The sequence below is a fragment of the Lissotriton helveticus genome, chromosome 11 (assembly GCF_964261635.1).
Source record: "Lissotriton helveticus chromosome 11, aLisHel1.1, whole genome shotgun sequence".
In the NCBI taxonomy this organism is placed as follows: Eukaryota; Metazoa; Chordata; class Amphibia; order Caudata; family Salamandridae; genus Lissotriton; species Lissotriton helveticus.
Window position 1 is genome coordinate 7,259,221 of NC_136072.1, and position 20,540 is coordinate 7,279,760.

The 20,540-nt window shown below is 44.6% G+C and overlaps 1 protein-coding gene across 1 annotated transcript in view; it reads left to right on the forward strand.

The window, feature by feature from the left end:
• The window catches only part of LOC144792071 (putative cation-transporting ATPase 13A4), a 238,349-nt gene that overhangs the window by 99,727 nt on the left and 118,082 nt on the right, over positions 1–20,540 (forward strand). Inside the window, 6 exon segments of the mRNA XM_078666918.1 lie at positions 1,536–1,682; positions 8,036–8,106; positions 10,799–10,879; positions 15,461–15,530; positions 16,037–16,171; positions 19,978–20,050. Coding sequence (XP_078523044.1) covers positions 1,536–1,682; positions 8,036–8,106; positions 10,799–10,879; positions 15,461–15,530; positions 16,037–16,171; positions 19,978–20,050 — 577 coding nt within the window.

Consider the following 20,540-nt stretch of genomic DNA (forward strand, 5'->3'; position numbering starts at 1 on the left):
TGGGTAATTAGGAATGGTAAAGAATCGCTATTTAATAGCGATTTTGTACATACATACCGTTTTGCATTTCCTAAATAGCGATTCCTTAAAATTGTTTGATGATACATATGGCCCATAGCACTATGCTCCGGAACCCAAGGTCAGTGGTTTGTCCTGTGTTATTGGTTACTGCTAGCTATTTTGTTGTTGTGTTAGGGATTTGTCATAGCACTAGAATCAGGCAAACATATCTCCACTGTTAGCTGCTGCAAGACCACCAATCCTGCCATCGACATCATTTAGGGGTCACCCGGGGTGGCAGCTGCGACCCTGACTTGCCTTTTGCTACCCTTAGCACTGCCTTTGGACCCCAGGCCTTTGAAGTGGTAATGTCAGTGCCAGGAGCACAGGGGCAGCTTTTTTATATTTTTATTTCTTAATTTAATTCTCTTTATTTTCTCTTCAAGTTTTTTTATTACACTAATAGTGAATATATCAAATATATTTCTCAGTAATAGTGTAATAAAAATGGAGTACAGTAAGCTGGAATATGCCCTTCCATGGTAGCTCAGGCACGTAAAAAAAGCTTTTAAATGTATGTTGTGTGTGTGTGCTTGTGGGTGAGAGAGTTTTATGTGTGAGAGAGTGTATATGTGTGAATTTGTGGGTATGTGTAAGTATGTGTGTGTGAGTGAAAGTGGAGCTGAACTGACGTGTGATGTCACTTCCACTACCCCTGACATTTCGATGAATTGATGTCCATGAATCCAGCCAGGTCAGTTAATCTGCTCATGGGTTGAATGGGAAGAATTGAGGCCGGTCGCATATGTAGTAAATATCAAGAACTTTACGCTGCACTTGGAGGAGCTAGCCCCCCCCCCCACCCCCTTGGCATTTTTCAAAACTTGCAGGTAATCCTACTTTCATTGCTTGATCACTCCTTATGTACATTATTCTTCTCTACTTCTCATTAAGTATATGTTGTCCATGAGACCCTAGCTATTTGCAGACCCTTGAATGAGATGAGCTTCCATGCTCCAGGTGAAGCCTTGTCTAACTTCTCCAACTTTGAACTCCCACTTCATAGTTACACACACTACGGTAGCTGGCTTTCTGCTGGTACTAAGTCCATCTCCCTACAATAAAGGTGCCTAACTAAGGGAAATCAAAATGTAAAACTATGTTGCTTTCATAGAAGTCCATTATTTTCTCAACTCACAGTAAGTATCTCCTCAGCTGGGAGCAAGTAAAAAGACATCTTCTTAATCTCTACTGTTTTCACTTTTCTTTTTAATGCTGCTCTTTTGTTGTGAAGTAACTTGTGCATTGGTTAATGGGGCAACAGATGCTTTGGAGGTGAAGTATAGAATTGGGGGAGTTTGAGGAAGAGGACATATGTTCAAGCGGTGGATATTAAATGTGTTCTATGATAAGGTTTTCTTACATCTTGTGGGTTGGTGATGAAAGCAATAGAGCATTGCTCAACTGCTATGAGTTTTACTTCCACTTCTGCTGCCCATTGACCATGGACTGACTCTCCTGTGTCTTCTCTCTAGGATGAGTTTAAAACCTACTCCAGGAAGAAGGTGCGATGGATCTACCTGTCTGCTCTGTTGACCCTATTGAGGGGAAAGGAACAATGTCCAATTACGACTGATGAGAACGACATCATCAACCGAGCAATCATAACTCCAGCCAACAAGGTAAAACTTTCCATATTTTCAGTTTCATCACTGCATGATTTTTCCATTTTAATTCAAGACTTTGTTTGGTTGAAAACTCAAACTCCCAGCATCAATAGGCCCTAGTTAGTAATAAGGGTCAGTAGTCTGAGTCAGTAATGAACTTCAGTGGCTGCAGAGAGCATCGAGCATCAATGGCCCCAGGCAGTAATGAGGGTCAGTAGTCTGAGTCAGTAATGAGCCTCAGAGGCTGCAGAGAGCAATGAGCATCAATGGCCCCAGGCAGTAATGAGGGTCAGTAGTAGGATTCAGTAATGAGCTTCAGTGGCTGCAGAGAGCAATGAGCATCAATGGCCCCAGGAAGTAATGAGGGTCAGTAGTCAGAGTCAGTAATGAGCTTCAGTGGCTGCAGAGAGCATCGAGCATCAATGGCCCCAGTCAGTAATGAGGGTCAGTAGTCGGAGTCAGTAATGAGCTTCAGTGGCTGCCGAGAGCATCGAGCATCAATGGCCCCAGGCAGTAATGAGGGTCAGTAGTTGGAGTCAGTAATGAGCTTCAGTGGCTGCCGAGAGGAACAAGCATCAATGGCCCCAGGAAGTAATGAGGGTCAGTAGTTGGAGTCAGTAATGAGCTTCGGTGACTGCAGAGAGCAACGAGCATCAATGGCCCCAGGCAGTAATAAGGGTCAGTAGTCGGAGTCAGTAATGAGCTTCAGTGGCTGCAGAGAGCAATGAGCATCAATGGCCCCAGGAAGTAATGAGGGTCAGTAGTCAGAGTCAGTAATGAGCTTCAGTGGCTGCAGAGAGCATCGAGCATCAATGGCCCCAGGCAGTAATGAGGGTCAGTAGTCGGAGTCAGTAATGAGCTTCAGTGGCTGCCGAGAGCATCGAGCATCAATGGCCCCAGGCAGTAATGAGGGTCAGTAGTTGGAGTCAGTAATGAGCTTCAGTGGCTGCAGAGAGCAACGAGCAGCAAAGGCCCCAGGCAGTAATGAGGGTGAGTAGTTGGAGTCAGTAATGAGCTTCAGTGGCTGCAGAGAGCAACGAGCATCAATGGCCCCAGGTAGTAATGAGGGTCAGTAGTCGGAGTCAGTAATGAGCTTCAGTGGCTGCAGAGAGCAACGAGCAGCAAAGGCCCCAGGCAGTAATAAGGGTCAGTAGCCGGAGTCAGTAATGAGCTTCAGTGGCTGCAGAGAGCAATGAGCATCAATGTCCCCAGGCAGTAAAGAGGGTCAGTAGTCGGAGTCAGTAATGAGCTTCAGTGGCTGCAGAGAGCAATGAGCATCAATGTCCCGTGGCAGTAATGAGGGTCAGTAGTCGGAGTCAGTAATGAGCTTCAGTGGCTGCAGAGAGCAATGAGCATCAATGTCCCGTGGCAGTAATGAGGGTCAGTAGTCAGAGTCAGTAATGAGCTTCAGTGGCTGCAGAGAGCAATGAGCATCAATGTCCCGTGGCAGTAATGAGGGTCAGTAGTCGGAGTCAGTAATGAGCTTCAGTGGCTGCAGCGAGCAATGAGCATCAATGGCCCCAGGAAGTAATGAGGGTCAGTAGTTGGAGTCAGTAATGAGCTTCAGTGGCTGCCGAGAGGAACAAGCATCAATGGCCCAGGCAGTAATGAGGGTCAGTAGTTGGAGTCAGTAATGAGCTTCAGTGGCTGCAGAGAGCAACGAGCATCAATGGCCCCAGACAGTAATGAGGGTCAGTAGTCGGAGTCAGTAATGAGCTTCAGTGGCTGCAGAGAGCAACGAGCAGCAAAGGCCCCAGGCAGTAATAAGGGTCAGTAGTCAGAGTCAGTAATGAGCTTCAGTGGCTGCAGAGAGCAACGAGCAACAATGGCCCCAGTCAGTAATAAGGGTCAGTAGTCGGAGTAAGTAATGAGCTTCAGTGGCTGCAGAGAGCAACAAGCATCAATGGCCCCAGGAAGTAATGAGGGTCAGTAGTTGGAGTCAGTAATGAGCTTCAGTGGCTGCCGAGAGGAACAAGCATCAATGGCCCCAGGCAGTAATGAGGGTCAGTAGTTGGAGTCAGTAATGAGCTTCAGTGGCTGCAGAGAGCAACGAGCAACAATGGCCCCAGGCAGTAATGAGGGTCAGTAGTCGGAGTCAGTAATGAGCTTCAGTGGCTGCAGAGAGCAACGAGCATCAATGGCCCCAGGCAGTACTAAGGGTCAGTAGTCAGAGTCAGTAATGAGCTTCAGTGGCTGCAGAGAGCAATGAGCATCAATGGCCCTAGGCAGTAATGAGGGTCAGTAGTCGGAGTCAGTAATGAGCTTCAGTGGCTGCAGACAGCAATGAGCAACAACGGCCTTGGGCAGGAATAACGGTCAGTTGTAGGAGTCAGGAATGAGCTTCATTGGCTGCAGAGAGCAATGAACATCAATGGCCCCAGGCAGTAATGAGGGTCAGTAGTCGGAGTCAATAATGAGCTTCAGTGGCTGCAGAGAGCAATTAGCATCAATGGCCCCAGGCAGTAATAAGGGTCAGTAGTAGGAGCCAGTAATGAGCTTCAGTGGCTGCAGACAGCAATGAGCAACAACGGCCTTAGGCAGGAATAACGGTCAGTTGTAGGAGTCAGTAATGAGCTTCAGTGGCTGCAGAGAGCATCAAGCATCAAAGGCCCCAGGCAGTAATGAAGGTCAGTAGTCAGAGTCAGTAATGAGCTTCAGTGGCTGCAGACAGCAATGAACATCAATGGCCGCAGGCAGTAATGAGGGTCAGTAGTCGGAGTCAGTAATGAGCTTCAGTGGCTGCAGAGAGCAACGAGCATCAATGGCCCCAGGCAGTAATAAGGGTCAGTAGTCGGAGTCAGTAATGAGCTTCGGTGACTGCAGAGAGCAATTAGCATCAATGGCCCCAGTCAGTAATAAGGGTCAGTAGTCGGAGTCAGTAATGAGCTTCAGTGGCTACAGAGAGCAACGAGCATCAATGGCCCCAGGCAGTAATAAGGGTCAGTAGTTGGAGTCAGTAATGAGCTTCAGTGACTGCAGACAGCAATGAGCATCAATGGCCCCAGTCAGTAATAAGGGTCAGTAGTCTGAGTCAGTAATGAGCTTCAGTGGCTGCCGAGAGGAACAAGCATCAATGGCCCCAGGCAGTAATGAGGGTCAGTAGTCTGAGTCAGTAATGAGCTTCAGTGACTGCAGACAGCAATGAGCATCAATGGCCCCAGTCAGTAATAAGGGTCAGTAGTCTGAGTCAGTAATGAGCTTCAGTGGCTGCCGAGAGGAACAAGCATCAATGGCCCCAGGCAGTAATGAGGGTCAGTAGTCTGAGTCAGTAATGAGCTTCAGTGACTGCAGACAGCAATGAGCATCAATGGCCCCAGTCAGTAATAAGGGTCAGCAGTCGGAGTCAGTAATGAGCTTCGGTGGCTGCAGAGAGCAACGAGCATCAATGTCCCCAGGCAGTAATAAGGGTCAGTAGTCGGAGTCAGTAATGAGCTTCAGTGGCTGCAGAGAGCAATGAGCATCAATGGCTCCAGGCAGTAATAAGGGTCAGTAGTCTGAGTCAGTAATGAGCTTCAGTGACTGCAGACAGCAATGAGCATCAATGGCCCCAGTCAGTAATAAGGGTCAGTAGTCGGAGTCAGTAATGAGCTTCGGTGGCTGCAGAGAGCAACGAGCATCAATGGCCCCAGGCAGTAATAAGGGTCAGTAGTCGGAGTCAGTAATGAGCTTCAGTGGCTGCAGAGAGCAATGAGCATCAATGGCTCCAGGCAGTAATAAGGGTCAGTAGACTGAGTCAGTAATGAGCTTCAGTGACTGCAGACAGCAATGAGCATCAATGGCCCCAGTCAGTAATAAGGGTCAGTAGTCGGAGTCACTAATGAGCTTCAGTGACTGCAGAGAGCAACGAGCATCAATGGCCCAGGCAGTAATGAGGGTCAGTAGTCTGAGTCAGTAATGAGCTTCAGTGACTGCAGAGAGCAATGAGCATCAATGGCCCAGGCAGTAATGAGGGTCAGTAGTCAGAGTCAGTAATGAGCTTCAGTGGCTGCAGACAGCAATGAACATCAATGGCCCCAGGCAGTAATGAGGGTCAGTAGTCAGAGTCAGTAATGAGCTTCAGTGACTGCAGAGAGCAATGAGCATCAATGGCCCAGGCAGTAATGAGGGTCAGTAGTCAGAGTCAGTAATGAGCTTCAGTGGCTGCAGAGAGCAACGAGCATCAATGGCCCAGGCAGTAATGAGGGTCAGTAGTCAGAGTCAGTAATGAGCTTCAGTGACTGCAGAGAGCAATGAGCATTAATGGCCCCAGTCAGTAATGAGGGTCAGTAGTAGGAGTCAGTAATGAGCTTCAGTGGCTGCAGAGAGCATCGAGCATCAGTGGCCCCAGGCAGTAATGAGGGTCAGTAGTAGGAGTCAGTAATGAGCTTCAGTGGCTGCAGACAGCAATGAACATCAATGGCCCCAGGCAGTAATTAGGGTCAGTAGTAGGAGTCAGTAATGAGCTTCAGTGGCTGCAGACAGCAATGAACATCAATGGCCCCAGTCAGTAATAAGGGTCAGCAGTCGGAGTCAGTAATGAGCTTCGGTGGCTGCAGAGAGCAACGAGCATCAGTGGCCCCAGGCAGTAATGAGGGTCAGTAGTAGGAGTCAGTAATGAGCTTCAGTGGCTGCAGACAGCAATGAACATCAATGGCCCCAGGCAGTAATTAGGGTCAGTAGTCTGAGTCAGTAATGAGCTTCAGTGGCTGCCGAGAGGAACAAGCATCAATGGCCCCAGGCAGTAATAAGGGTCAGTATTACAATAGAATTCAAGTGTGACAACAAACTTCTTGATGTTGCCAATGCTTGTAGATTGTTCTTAAACCTAAACGTTTGATGTGCTCTTTTGATTAGCATTCAGTGTGTGAAGTGACTCACTGTACGTCCACTATTTTTTTGAAAACTGTGTGTCTGTTTATGGCATTGGCAGGGCACTGCGGGGGGAAGCCGACTCTTGTAGCAGCTAGAAACCCACGCAGTTGATGTCCTATCATTTCAATAGATCCCTACTGGTTGTGTTAGACAGTGCTTAGTTCGTACACCAGTTAACAATGACTACTAAGGGAAGACGGTGAGCAGAGGGTACCATCATAACCATGCTGGTAGGAAGCATGCACTGAGGCGAGGCTCAAGATGGCCAGCACAGGGCACCATCGTAGCCTTGCTGGCGGGAAGCATGCTGTGAGGCAGGGCTCCTGACGGGGAGCACGGGGTACCATCATAACCATGCTGGTAGGAAGCATGCACTGAGGCGAGGCTCTTGAGAGCAAGCACAGGGAATGATCGTTGCCAGTAAGCATGCACGATGCAAGGTTTCTGATGGTAAGCACAGGGTACGATCGTAGCAGTGCTGGCGGGAAGTGCGCACTGAGGCAGGGCTCCTGATAGCTAGCAAGGGGTACCATCGTAGCTTTGCTGGCAGAAAGCACGCACCAAGGCAGGGCTCAAGATGGCCAGCACAGGGCACCATCGTAGCCTTGCTGGCGGGAAGCATGCACTGAGGCAGGGCTCCTGACGGGGAGCACGGGGTACCATCGTAGCCGTGCTGGCAGGAAGCACGCACTGAGGCGGGTCTCCCAAAGGCGAGCACAGGGTACAATCAAAGCACGCACTGAGGCGAGGCTCTTGACAGTGAGCACAGGGTATGATCGTAGCAGAGTGGGTAGGAAGCACGCACTGAGGCACAGTTCCTGTGGGTGAGCATGCAGTCCATCATAGTTATGCTGGGAGGGAGCAAACTCTGACACAAAGCTCCTATCAGTAAATGCACAGTGTTATTACTGTCAATGAACTTACAATGTGATAGTATTAGGAGACCCGCTGAAACATGCCTAAGTGTGCAGAGTCTGCCAGTCTGACCATGACTCTGAGATATACACATGAAGATAAGTAGCGTGCACATACATCCCTACACTTTCAACACCCTGCAAGGTATATAAAGCCATTTACTCAAATGCTGAAGAAGTGACTATGACATTAATTAGACGCTGCAGTACTTCTTACCAGAGCAGATGGTGGAGGCATTGATAATGCCATTGACGGGTCAACTCTTGTGCATCAAGCTATATCTGAAGGACCTGGTCATTATCATTTAGATTTCATGTGCACTGGACGTCCTAGGTGATTCTGTGCCACTGAGGACACAGAGCTCCAACCTTGAGATTTCTGGTACAAACCATCACAATCAATGTCCCAGATCCAAGACTACAGATCCCAAGATGCATTCTGTTTCTAAATGGAAGTTCATGCTTGGATCATGAATTCTTTGGTTTTGGGTCGTCTGCTACTCATACATCCAGTGCTGCCTGGTTCATATTGCCTGTTCTTGCCTTTAGTATGCATTTAATTATATGGAGCAAACTCTAATTATGCCATATTTGTTTCTACAGATTCGATTTATTCGGGTTCAGAAAATTCGGTATGTTTGGGACTGCTCTGAGAACCAGTTCACGAAGATTGGGTAGGTTTCTTTTTCTGTTCTCAAAGATGGAATGCGGGGTAAAAAATGCATTGTAAAGGCATGCAAAGTAGTTACCTGCGCTGTTCTGTCAAACAACCATTTTTAAACACCCACTCTAACTGATCCAGGCATGAGTTTATGCATTTTAATATTCCAGAGATTTTTGCGAATTATCTACCCCACGTATCACCACATTGAAGGCCTCCCAGAGCACTGTATTCATTCCCACAGTGCCCTTCTTCTTTTGGGAATATTTCTTGGTGGCAGTTTTAAATTCTTCTCTGAGTAGCAGCTTCTGGGGGGGGGGGCACCAGGAGTTAGTGTTTTAAAGTGGCCAGCACTCTGCTGTGCTGCTAGAAGTGGGCTCAGCACCACCAGAGAGTGAGATGAGTTTGTTCTGAGATCAGCTTCTGTCACTCAGTTGCAAACATGCACAACCCCTCCCCTCATACCTCTTTGGGATTACGTGTCATGCACCAGGGAAAAGAAGGCGGAGCCGCTATTATTTGGGGCTCTAAACCCATCAAGCGTCAATAACTGTGTGATATGTTATCAGTTGTTGCAATGCCCAACTTGCCACCTGGCTTATAGTAGCCTCCTATTTTGTCCTAGCTAGTCAGGGGCCAAGGGTAGACTGAAGTTCCCACCCCAAATTATTGAGATAAGATCTACCATTGAGCATTTCGAAATCACCCCTAGAGAGAATGCAGGTCTGTCTACATTCACCCCACTGTTTATTTTTGAGGGCACATTTCAGGATACCAGCATCCCTTCCCACCCGATAATGTCAATAGCGGCCTGGGGGCTGATGCAGCGGAAAGGGGCGTTTGCCAAATTGTACCATCAAGACCCAATGTCAACACCTTACAGCCCCTTTCACGCTGCATGTGTTTAAAACAAGTTCCCAAATTTCATTTTAGTTGTGTGGTCCTCTCTACTCGAAGGACCTTTGATCGATGTCAGGGATTGGCAAAAGATTGACAGAAATCCTTACTATGAGGACCTAAACACAGAAATACTCATTCAATATAATCAAGTAACATTAATAATGACAGACTCTGATTACTTATCAATAGGTTTTTATCTAAATCAATGTGAATGCTCATCAGGTACAATACAGCTCGAATGATAGATCATCACACAAGAGAAACGTCAATACAGTAATTCGTAATAACATCCCAAAACAGTGTCATGAGGGAGGGGAGAGGGAAGAGACAAAAGAGTAAAGAACATTTGCAAATAAGATTAATGCAAATTCAGAATATCATAGGAACCTTGAAATAACTATAGCACAGAATCCTAAAAGTCTGAAGAGCTACCCTCCAGTCGGAATAGTAAGCTAGGACACCCTCAAAAAGGAATGAGGAGCAACGTTAAAGAGTCAGGATCAGCAGAACAACAACCAGCAAAGTCAGTTAGGAAACAGCAACACAGCTCTCTCCTCTCACGAATCCTACGAACCCACTAAAAATTTGAATACTAGTAATTATACCCTAATTCACTAAACATCCACCCCCCCCCCCCATGTATCAAAACCCCAAAATTCTCAAATCCAATTGGACTAGTCCAGGGGGTGTCTGATCACTCCACTTCCAGTGCACCTAACTTTTAAAAGTTCCTTTGTCTTTAGAAAACGTTGGTTACCGTCCTTCAGCTGAGGAAACTCTCCCAGGGCTTGCATGTTTCCATCTTGCTAATGTATCATAGTCTCAGCATGAGTGTCCACATACTCCGGTCAGCGAGGAAATTCCATTAGTAACATTCATTACTTCCTCCACACAGCCTTGGCTATCCTCAGGAACTCACAAAATACAACATACATATCTTTGGAGCCTAGGTTTTAGAAAGCAAAATAAAACTAAATAGACTCTTGAGGCCTTCTCTGCAGAACAGTAAAATATTCTTTTTTTCTCCAGGAAAAACATACATGTGATTATCATTGTCACTACAAAACTCCATTATTAATGCTCTGTTAATGTTATGCATTCCGCTTCACTTTATGTACATTATTTTCTCTTTTACTTCTATCATTATTTTCTCTGACTGTTATTTCTGCATTAATCATGTGCATTTACAGCCTACTAAGAAAGTACTGGAAATCCAGATTTTCTTTTCCAGCAGGCATTTGCGCAATGTCATCACCTCATTTTAAGTTTACCACTGTTAATTTTCACACAACTTTTGTTAATAATCCACACAATGAGAAGTTTGATGCGAGCAGGTTTTTTTTTGCAAAACCCTGATGCTCACTCATAACCGGTCTCACCTGTGTGGTATCTAAACTAGGATGCAAAATATTGGGGGCGCTCCACCTCTTAGCAAAGTTGTTCCACCTATATTTTGATAAGTGCTCCCCTTATAAGAGGGTAATTAAAATGTCATGTCTGGCTAGGTGAGCTTTGCCTATCTATTATCCATTTGTTCAGGCCATGGTTGTTGCATTTCAATAGGCAGGCTCCTGAACACACTGAGCTATCTTGATAGGTTTAGTTACAAGCGATGTCTAATCCAAAGGACACTTGAATCAATCAATCAATCAATCAAGACATTTATAAAGCGCGCTACTTACCCGTGAGGGTCTCAATGCGCTGGGGGAGGGGGGGGGGGGTGCTGCTACTGAGTAGAATGAAGATCTTTCTGGAATGAGTTAATTATGTAATAGGTAAAATGACTCTCTTTGTTCTCATTTCAGGGTTCTGGAGGACAAGTACTCTTGCGCCGACATACACTCAAAATTCGGATCTGGATTCACAAGTGGAGAGCAAAAACTCAGGTACGAAGACCGTGGCCCAGGAATTGACGCACTTTCCAATTTATTGGTGTTACAATCACTTGTACTTCAGAGCACTACACTCTAGCAAAGTACTTGAGTAATGTTTCAATTAGAGCTGGGCACAACTCATGGAATATCGAGTAGCATAATTAAACAAAATTACCTTAAAATTACATGAAATTACGCATAATTCTGCCAAATGCATCTCGCTTTAAAAAAAATACCCGAAAGCTCTGTTACATTGAAAATTAAAATATATATATATATATTTTTTAAAATAACATTTTTATTTTATAAAAAGACATAAAATATTTCAAGTTAATTTTTGGTTGCTCACATTTAACACACTGCTTCCCGAGTTCGGATTTGTAGTTTTGCTCTAAAAAATTACCTGAATGGTCGGCTCGGGTAAAAAATCTACCTGAAACGTTTGTTGCCTCCTACATTAAAAGAACTGTCACTTACATTCAAAACACTGCCGTTTTGTTCACATTTGTAGTTTTCCTTGCTAGAATTACCCGAGTTGTCCATTCTGTTAAAAAAAAAAAGAAAAATCTACCTGAAATGCCACTTGAGTTCCATAATTATCTGAACACTTCGCATTAAAATTTCCCCTCAACATTATGCGATACTGCATAATGGCATAATCTTGCATATATTCCTTCACGCAAAATTACCAACATTACACCAATTGCTACGACATCATTATTTTCGCCCAGGTCTAGATTGCATGCGTTGTGAAAAAAATATTATTTCACAACCCTTCTTTGATGCTTATGGGGCTGGTTATCTGAGGTTTTCTACTGCACTTAGAGTATGTCTTAAGGATCTAAGTAGAGTTATTTCAAAATATGTCATTTCCATGCTGCATATTTTGATGTAGTGCAGGCTGTCAGTTAAAGATAGCCTAAATCAAGCACTGGCAAAGTCAAAAGGTCTGGTATTTTATATGTTGAAATTCTTCTCAATTAGCAATTTTCTTGGTGGCTTGGTTAGGAGTGAAAGGAGTGAGGGAGTGCATCTACAGAACAGTGTTTATAGTTTTTGTTAAGTAATAACCTAATACAGCATACAAATTACCCTAGCGCGGTATAAACATCTCGAAGTATTTAAATCATAAATACATTTTCAATATATTGAATAAATAGCGACATACAGCCAGTGACTTAAGCAGTTATTATTCATAAATGTAAGCACACTATTACAGTTAGTAGTATATAGTTACAACAAGTGTACAATTGAATCCAGCTGGGAAAATCGTCAGCAGAAATGTGAAGTGTCCAAGGTCCGTGAGGACTGCAAGACATTGACTCCTCATGGAATGAGTCATCATGCATTGATTCCTCATGGAATGACTCCTCATAGATGGGCTCCTCATAGATTGACTCCTCGTGGACTGACTCTACATGGATTGAATCCTCATAAATACACTCCTTGTGGATTGACTTTACATGGCTTGACTCCTCATAGATTGACTCCACATGGCTTGACTCCTCGTGTATTGACTCCTCATGAAATAACTCCTCATGGATTGACTCCACATGGATTGACTCCTTATAGATTGACTCATTCATGGAAGGACATCTCATGGATTGACTCCTCATGGATTGACTCCTCATGGATTGACTCCTCATAGATTGACTCCACATTGATTGACTCCTCATAGATTGACTCCACATGGCTTGACTCCTCATGAATTGACTCCTCATGGATTGACTCCTCATGGATTGACTCCACATGGATTGACTTCTTATAGATTGACTAATTCATGGAAGGACTCCACATGGCTTGACTCCTCATGGATTGACTCCTCATGGATTGACTCCTCATGGCTTGTCTCCTCATGGATTGACTCCTCATGGCTTGATTCCTCATGGATTGACTCCTCATGCATTGACTCCACATGATTGACTCCTCATAGATTGACTCCACATGGCTTGACTTCTCATGTATTGACTCCTCATGGATTGACTCCTCATGGAATGACTCTACATTGATTGACTCCTCATAGATTGACTCCACATGGCTTGACTCCTCATGGATTGACCCCTCATGGATTGACTCCTCGTGGATTGACTCCACATGGAATGACTCCTCATAGATTGACACCTCATGGATTGACTCCTCATGGATTGACTCCTCTTGGATTGACTCCACATGGATTGACTTCTCATAGATTGTCTCCTCATGGATGGACTCCACATGGCTTGACTCCTCATGGATTGACTCCTCATGGGTTGACTCCACATGGATTGACTCCTCATAGATTGACTCCACATGGCTTGACTCCTCATGGATTGACTCCTCATGGATTGACTCCACATAGATTGACTCCTCGTGGATTGACTCTACATGGATTGACTCCTTATAGATTGACTCCTCATGCATTGACTCCACATGATTGACTCCTCATAGATTGACTCCACATGGATTGACTCCACGTGGCTTGGCTCCTCATAGATTGACTCCTCATGGGTGGACTCCTCATGTAATGACTCCTCATGGATTGACTCCTCATGGATTGACTCCACATGGATTGACTCCTCGTGGATTGACTCCTCGTGTAATGACTCCTCATGGATTGACTCCTCATGGATTGACTCCACATGGCTTGACTCCTCATGGATGGACTCCACATGGCTTGACTCCTCATGTAATGAATCCTCATGGATTGACTCCTCATGGATTGACTACACATGGATTGACTCCTCATGGATTGACTCCTCATGGATTGACTCCTCATGTAATGACTCCTCATGGATTGACTCCTCATGGATTGACTCCACATTGATTGACTCCTCATAGATTGACTCTTCATGGATTGACTTCACATGGATTGACTTCTCATGGATTGACTCCTCATGGGTGGACTCCACATGGCTTGACTCTTCATGAATTGACTCCACATGGCTTGACTCCTCATGGATGGACTCCACATGGCTTGACTCCTCATGTAATGACTCCTCATGGATTGACTCCTCATGGATTGACTCCACATGGATTGACTCCTCATGGATTGACTCCTCATGAATTGACTCCTAATGTAATGACTCCTCATGGATTGACTCCTCATGGATTGACTCCACATGGATTGACTCCTCATAGATTGACTCTTCATGGATTGACTCCTCATGTAATGACTCCTCATGGATTGACTCCTCATGGATTGACTCCACATGGATCGACTCCTCATAGATTGACTCTTCATGGATTGACTTCACAAGGATTGACTCCTCATGGATTGACTCCTCATGGGTGGACTCCACATGGCTTGACTCTTCATGGATTGACTCCACATGGCTTGAATCCTCATGGATGGACTCCACATGGTTTGACTCCTCATGTAATGACTCCTCATGGATTGACTCCAAATGGATTGTCTCCTCATGGATTGACTCCTCATGGATTGACTCCTCATGAATTGACTCCTCATGGATTGACTTCTCATGTATTGACTCCTCATGGATTGACTCCACATGGCTTGACTCCTCATGGGTGGACTCCACATGGCTTGACTCTTCATGGATTAACTCCACGTGGATTGTCTCCTCATGGATTGTCTCCTCAAAGATTGACTCCTCATGGATTGACTTCTCATGTATTGACTCCTCATGGATTGACTCCACATGGATTGACTCCTCATGGATTGACTCCACATGGATTGACTCCTCATGTAATGACTCCTCATGGATTGACTCCTCATGGATTGACTCCTCATGGATTGACTCCTCATGGGTGGACTCCACACGGCTTGACTCTTCATGGATTAACTCCACGTGGATTGTCTCCTCATGGATTGACTCCTCATGAATTGACTCCTCATGGATTGACTTCTCATGTATTGACTCCTCATGGATTGACTCCACATGGCTTGACTCCTCACAGATTGCCTCCTCATGGATTGACTCCACATGGTTTGACTCCTCATGGATTGACTCCACATGGCTTGACTACTCATAGATTGACTCCTCATGGATTGACTCCACATGGCTTGACTACTCATAGATTGACTCCTCATGGATTGACTCCACATGAATTGACTCCACATGGTTTGAATCCTCATGGATTGAGTCCCCATGGATGCACAGTCAATGGATGTAGGATCTCTCAAGATTCCACTGTCCATGAGAAAGGATCTAATCATCAGGTCTTTTTGCAACGAAGCCCTTAAAGTTCAGTTTATCCTGTTATAATTTCAGGACTTCAAGAATGCACCGCACAAACCTGGTCTGGAGAAGCTGCTCATGCATGGACCTTGGCAGCTTGACATTTCTGCTGATACAGCACGCGCCGGGGTATTTGTTGAAGATGTCATAGGCATCGTCTGCAACGTCTGGTGAACTTGAATTTAAGTAATTGAGGAGTAAATATTCCATTTACCATTGATCAAGTAGCTGAAAGGATTATAAAAATGTCCCAAGAGGAGTCAATGTCTCCCTGTCCTAAGAAGACCGTAGGATCTGGGGGGAGTCTCTCCAGACTTGTGCACAAGGTGCGGTAACCCCAGCAGAAATGTACTACTCTGTATATGTGTTGTATGTTTTCAGTTTTTATTACTAACCAGGAAACTGTTCTTTGTAGGAAACTGATATGCGGACCCAATGACATTGAAGTAGAGGTAGTCCCAGTTTGGAAACTGCTCTTCAAAGAGGTAAGATTAGCTCCTGGACTCTTACATTGTGTAGATAACAAATAAATAAATGATACAGCTATTTAGCTGAATGGAGATTTAATAGGTTAATAGGTTTTTAACTGAGTTATTATGATGGCAGCTCTGTCAGGAGGGACACGCTAATTTATTATAGACAGTTTCAAATATTGTCTGTCATAGCTGTGGCCTGTTTCCAGTGTGTAATTTACTGATTCTGGTTGCAGCTGTGCACATCTGCTGATGGGGGATGATCAGACATTAAATATTGAATATTAACTGTCCCTAAATCTGTACTCACCAAATTAAATTCAATACAATATTATCCCAGATGCAGATCTGGGGTTATTGTATCCAGTTCCCCACCCTCTCAGATTGAGTGATGCAGTCTTGCTCTCTGCACTTTTATTTTAAAACTACTGCCCTTGAAAATCACTTGTTAATTGATTATCGTTGTTAACCTAATCTGTTAAAACAGTTTGTCTCTACTTTATCTTTACTCTACCCAGGTTCTCAATCCTTTTTACCTCTTCCAAGCTGCTGCTTTGGGTCTCTGGTTGTCTCTTGCCTACTACGAGGTTTCCAGCGCCATGATCATTATGACTCTAATATCCGTCATTGTCACGACCTATGACCTCCGGCAGGTGAGCGCCTTGAGTGGCTGTGAAGGCTACCTCTTTGGTACCAGCTCCGTAGTTGTGGATGTAGGGTCACAACTGGACAGAAAGATGACAAGGTCACCCTTCCAGCAAAATGAGTGGAAATTCCAGGAAGGCTGTTTCGATTGATGTCGCACAACACACTATTGTGTTACGTAATATTATGTTGTGTTGTGTTATTTGAGTTTGTGGAATATGGCTAATCACCCGTGAAGGTCCACCCACTGACCAGCAGAGACACATGTCCTCCTTTCTTTAGTGACTCTAAGTTTTCCTCCTGTGGCTTGTCCCTTTGTAGCAATTCTTGTGCACACCCCATCCCTGAGCCCAGGGGTCCAAAGACATGAGTCATCCCTGACATAAGGTCATCCATTGGTCGGTTAAAAATGAAAACTTGAATGTTATGAACTCCGACTGTATTTTATTGTCAGCTGAGTTCCTTGGGTAGGCACTTCATGCAAATCATCACCAAATGCCTGTATCATGTTCAATTTTAATACTGCATTATTTATATACTACAGGCTTGTTTATTTTTGAGGAGAATTTTTGTATCAAAAAGAGTATAATGAAGGTGCTTCCCTTGGATTTCCTTTATCAACCACCAGAAATGTTCAAACAGTAGAGCTTTGTTGATGGTCTTGACACCATTTTATTAGCATGGAATTTAATGTCCTGCTGAGTAGTCAAATCACCCCGTCAGGACCTGCGGCAGAGTAATGGATTCTCTAAAGCCCACGCGTCATGTATGTGGCAGGAGTTATGTTAATGTATGAGTAATAGGGAGGGGGTTGTGCCTAAAACTGACACCAATAGCGGATGCCAGGATTAGACAGTCAACGGAGAAAGGGGCAACAACTGTACCCGTTTTGCTACCAAATTACTTGGCCACAACGGGGATATACTTAGCGCATTCAAAAAGACTCTACCACTGTTTTAGGATTGGGACGTTGGAAAACAGTGAGTATTAACTCCAAGCTAAAACTGTGCTAACTCTTGTTGATGTTATGCGTACAGGCATTCAGGCCGTTTATATTCAGCTGGCCATGTTTTTCACTCTTATTCAATCAATTTTCCAATGCTGTGTCTTTGAATCTGGAAAATGTTAATTTTAAATAGATGTTTAACTTGTTTGAAGATCTATGTAATTCAGGCAAAACTAGGCCTCACACCCATAACCTGATTTTGTGAGGGGATTTCAATGCCAGATGTTTTTATTAACATGGACGGGGGGTTTGTTGTGGGACTCTTGTGGTTGGATATTGTCCAGCTATATTGTTGAGCGTGATCTACCCCATGGCCGTGAAGCATATCCTGCCCTATTGCAGTTATTCCCACATTCCTTGGAAGAGGTTGTAACTCAGTGATAGACTGACTATATGTTGCTCTGACAATCATGAGGTGAAATGTCGGCGGCTCTGACTGAGTCAGAGACTTCTGAACCCAGGACCTTTCTTTCTCAGCCCATTAAGTGATCACCTAAACCTCTTCTTAGGATATTTATCCTCTGACCCCACATATGAGGAAGTAACCAATTCCTTTATGGTTCTGGGCTGTTTCATTAGAGGTTCCTCAATGTATTAACAACCGGGCCCCTGTATGCTCCATTGGTCATACATCCCTCTGAGCTGCTTTGACCCAGAAATCTGGGAAAAGGTCAATCAATCAATCAATCAATCATATCACTTGTATAGCGCGCTACTCACCCGGAAGGGTCTCAAGGCGCTTGGGGGAAGGGGGCCGCTACTGCTCGAACAGCCAGGTCTTGAGTTGTCTCCTGAAGGCGAGGTGGTCCTGGGTCAGCCGAAGGTGGATGGGGAGGGAGTTCCATGTCTTGGCCGCCAGGTAGGAGAAGGTCTCTCTCCTTAGAACACAATACAAATTGGCTACACAAAAAAAACGAAAATATAAATAAAAAGGGTAAAGTGAGAATCCTTGGTTGTTGCATGTAGAGAGTAGGGGCGAAATGGCATGTCAGGAGTCCTATAGTAAAGCCGATGATTGACGTGATCACTTTAACATCTATCATGCTTGAACCAACTCTTGCTACTACCTGGCTGTCTCTGGGCCCGATTCACAGAACTAACTTAAGACAAAATCCTAAACTTACTACTTTTGGTATTCACAGAAGGCATTTAGTAGTAGTAAAGTTAGGGTTTTGTCTTAAGTCTGTCTTAAGTCTGTCTTAAGTCTGTCTTAAGTCAGTCCTAAGTCCGTCTTAAGTCTGTCTTAAGTCTGTCTTAAGTCTGTTTTAAGTTGTCTTAAGTCTGTCTTAAGTCTGTCTTAAGTTGTCCTAAGTCTGTCTTAAGTCTGTCTTAAGTCTGTCCTAAGTTTGTCTTAAGTTGTGCAGGGTCAGAGTGCCAGGCTGTTTTAAGGTGAGATACAATATGATGGGTGGTGTCAGTATTTGCAGGTCTGTATTGTATGTGTGCATGTATGTTTGTGTGTGTACATGTATGTTTGTGTGGGTGCAAGGGGGAGACATTCTACTTTGTATACTCTTTCATGTTAGCATTTCCTCCAGAAATCTGAGGATTTCCCATAACAATGTACCTTTTAATCAGGCGAGGCAAAAACATATGGCATTGGTGCGGCAAAGACCCCTTTGCCATTTATTCAGTGAAAAGGGCTGTAAGAGCAACTATACCAATAATTAAGATTAATTGAACAACACTTTGCAGGGCATATTTTCATGAAGGTTGGCAAACTGGACAGAAATACTTAGGGCCTCATTTATGAGGCTGTGCGTCACTTTTACGCCGCCGGTGCGTCACTTTTTGTGATGCACCAGTGGCGTAAAAAATGCACCTTGTTGCGCCATATTTACAAAGTGACGCATCTAGGTAGATGCGTCACTTTGTAAACCCCTGCACCACATTATACCTCCGCCAGGTATAATGTATGCAAGGGGGGCATTTTGACGCAAGGAAGGGTCGTAGAAGTGATGCAGTGAAATCTATGAGATTGCGCTGCGTCACTTTTAGGACGCCTTTGCGTCAAAATCTTGCATCTGCCTCACAGCAGGTGTAAGACTGACGCAGGCCCTTTCACATGGGGCTTGCCCCATGTGAAAGGACGCATTGCTGGAGTTGCGTCACTTTTGTGACACACTCCAGCAATGCGTCACTTTTGCGCTTACAAATACATCAGAAATACTGACGTATCTATAACTCCTTGCGACATGATGCGTCATACATTAAATATGACGCATCAGGAATGTCGCAAGGACTGCGCACTGAGAAGTGACGCATCGCTGCTTTCACGCAGCGATGCGTAATTTCTCATAAATGAGGCCCTTAGTCTGGTAGATGCTCAGAGTGCAATATCCAATCCCATAATCAGCCATTTCAACCAAACTAGCTTTTATTAAAAAGAGAGAGCCCTTTGTTTGGAATCTGACCTGAGAGGTTATTTTAGAATGCCATGGCTGCTGTTGGGTGGTCTTTCTGGGTACTCTTCAGTCGCAAAGCCAACTTCTCAGTCTCTCTGGGCCAAGGATTTTGAGATATTTAAGCATTGATGAGTGGCCTCAAGCCAGAACCTTGTGAAAGTTGAGTTAAGGTTATTCCATTTTCACTTTTTTTTATTCTACAAGATCTTTAAGTATTGGTAAAGTGATGCACATGATACACTGATGATTTGCAAACTGAAAGTATTTGTATGTGTGATGCCCACCTCAGAATGCAATCCTACCCCTGTTGTTAGAAAGGCTTTATGAATGTGTCTCGGATGTAAAAAGTGTGGAATATTTGTGCTCATAGTAACATGCAAATCTTTGTGTCCCTCTGTAACAGTAATCCGTTAAACTGCATGCATTGGTTGAGGCGCACAATAGTGTCATTGTCACCGTTACTGTGAAAAACGGAGGTAAGTTCATACAACTTTTCCATGAATAAGCACATTTAAAAAAAAAATCTAGAAGTCTTTGTATCCAATTCAAGGTCTTATATTGGATCAGTCTGCTTTCATTATAGCCTTTTAGCCCGCCGTAGCGGGCTATACTGGCTATTAAAGGCCCGCTCCAGCGTTAAAGAAAGGAGCAGGGCCTTAATAGACGGTATAGCCCTGCTACAAAGGGCTATAAGGATTTTAGAACATTCTGCCACTAGAGGTCTGAATGTTCTAACAAATAAAACAAATGCCTCTTGAGCCCGAGGGGATTGAAATCCCCTCGGGTTCCAGAGTCCTTTGCTAAAAAAACATTGGAATGTTGCTCTGCGGGCCTTTACCGGCCCGTAGAAGCACGGAGCGCTCCATTGTATTCAATGGAGCGCTCCACACTCCAACGTTCTAATAAAGCGTTATTCAACTGGTACGTTCTTGCTAGATCCTTACTCTTCCTCAGCCCACCTTCTCA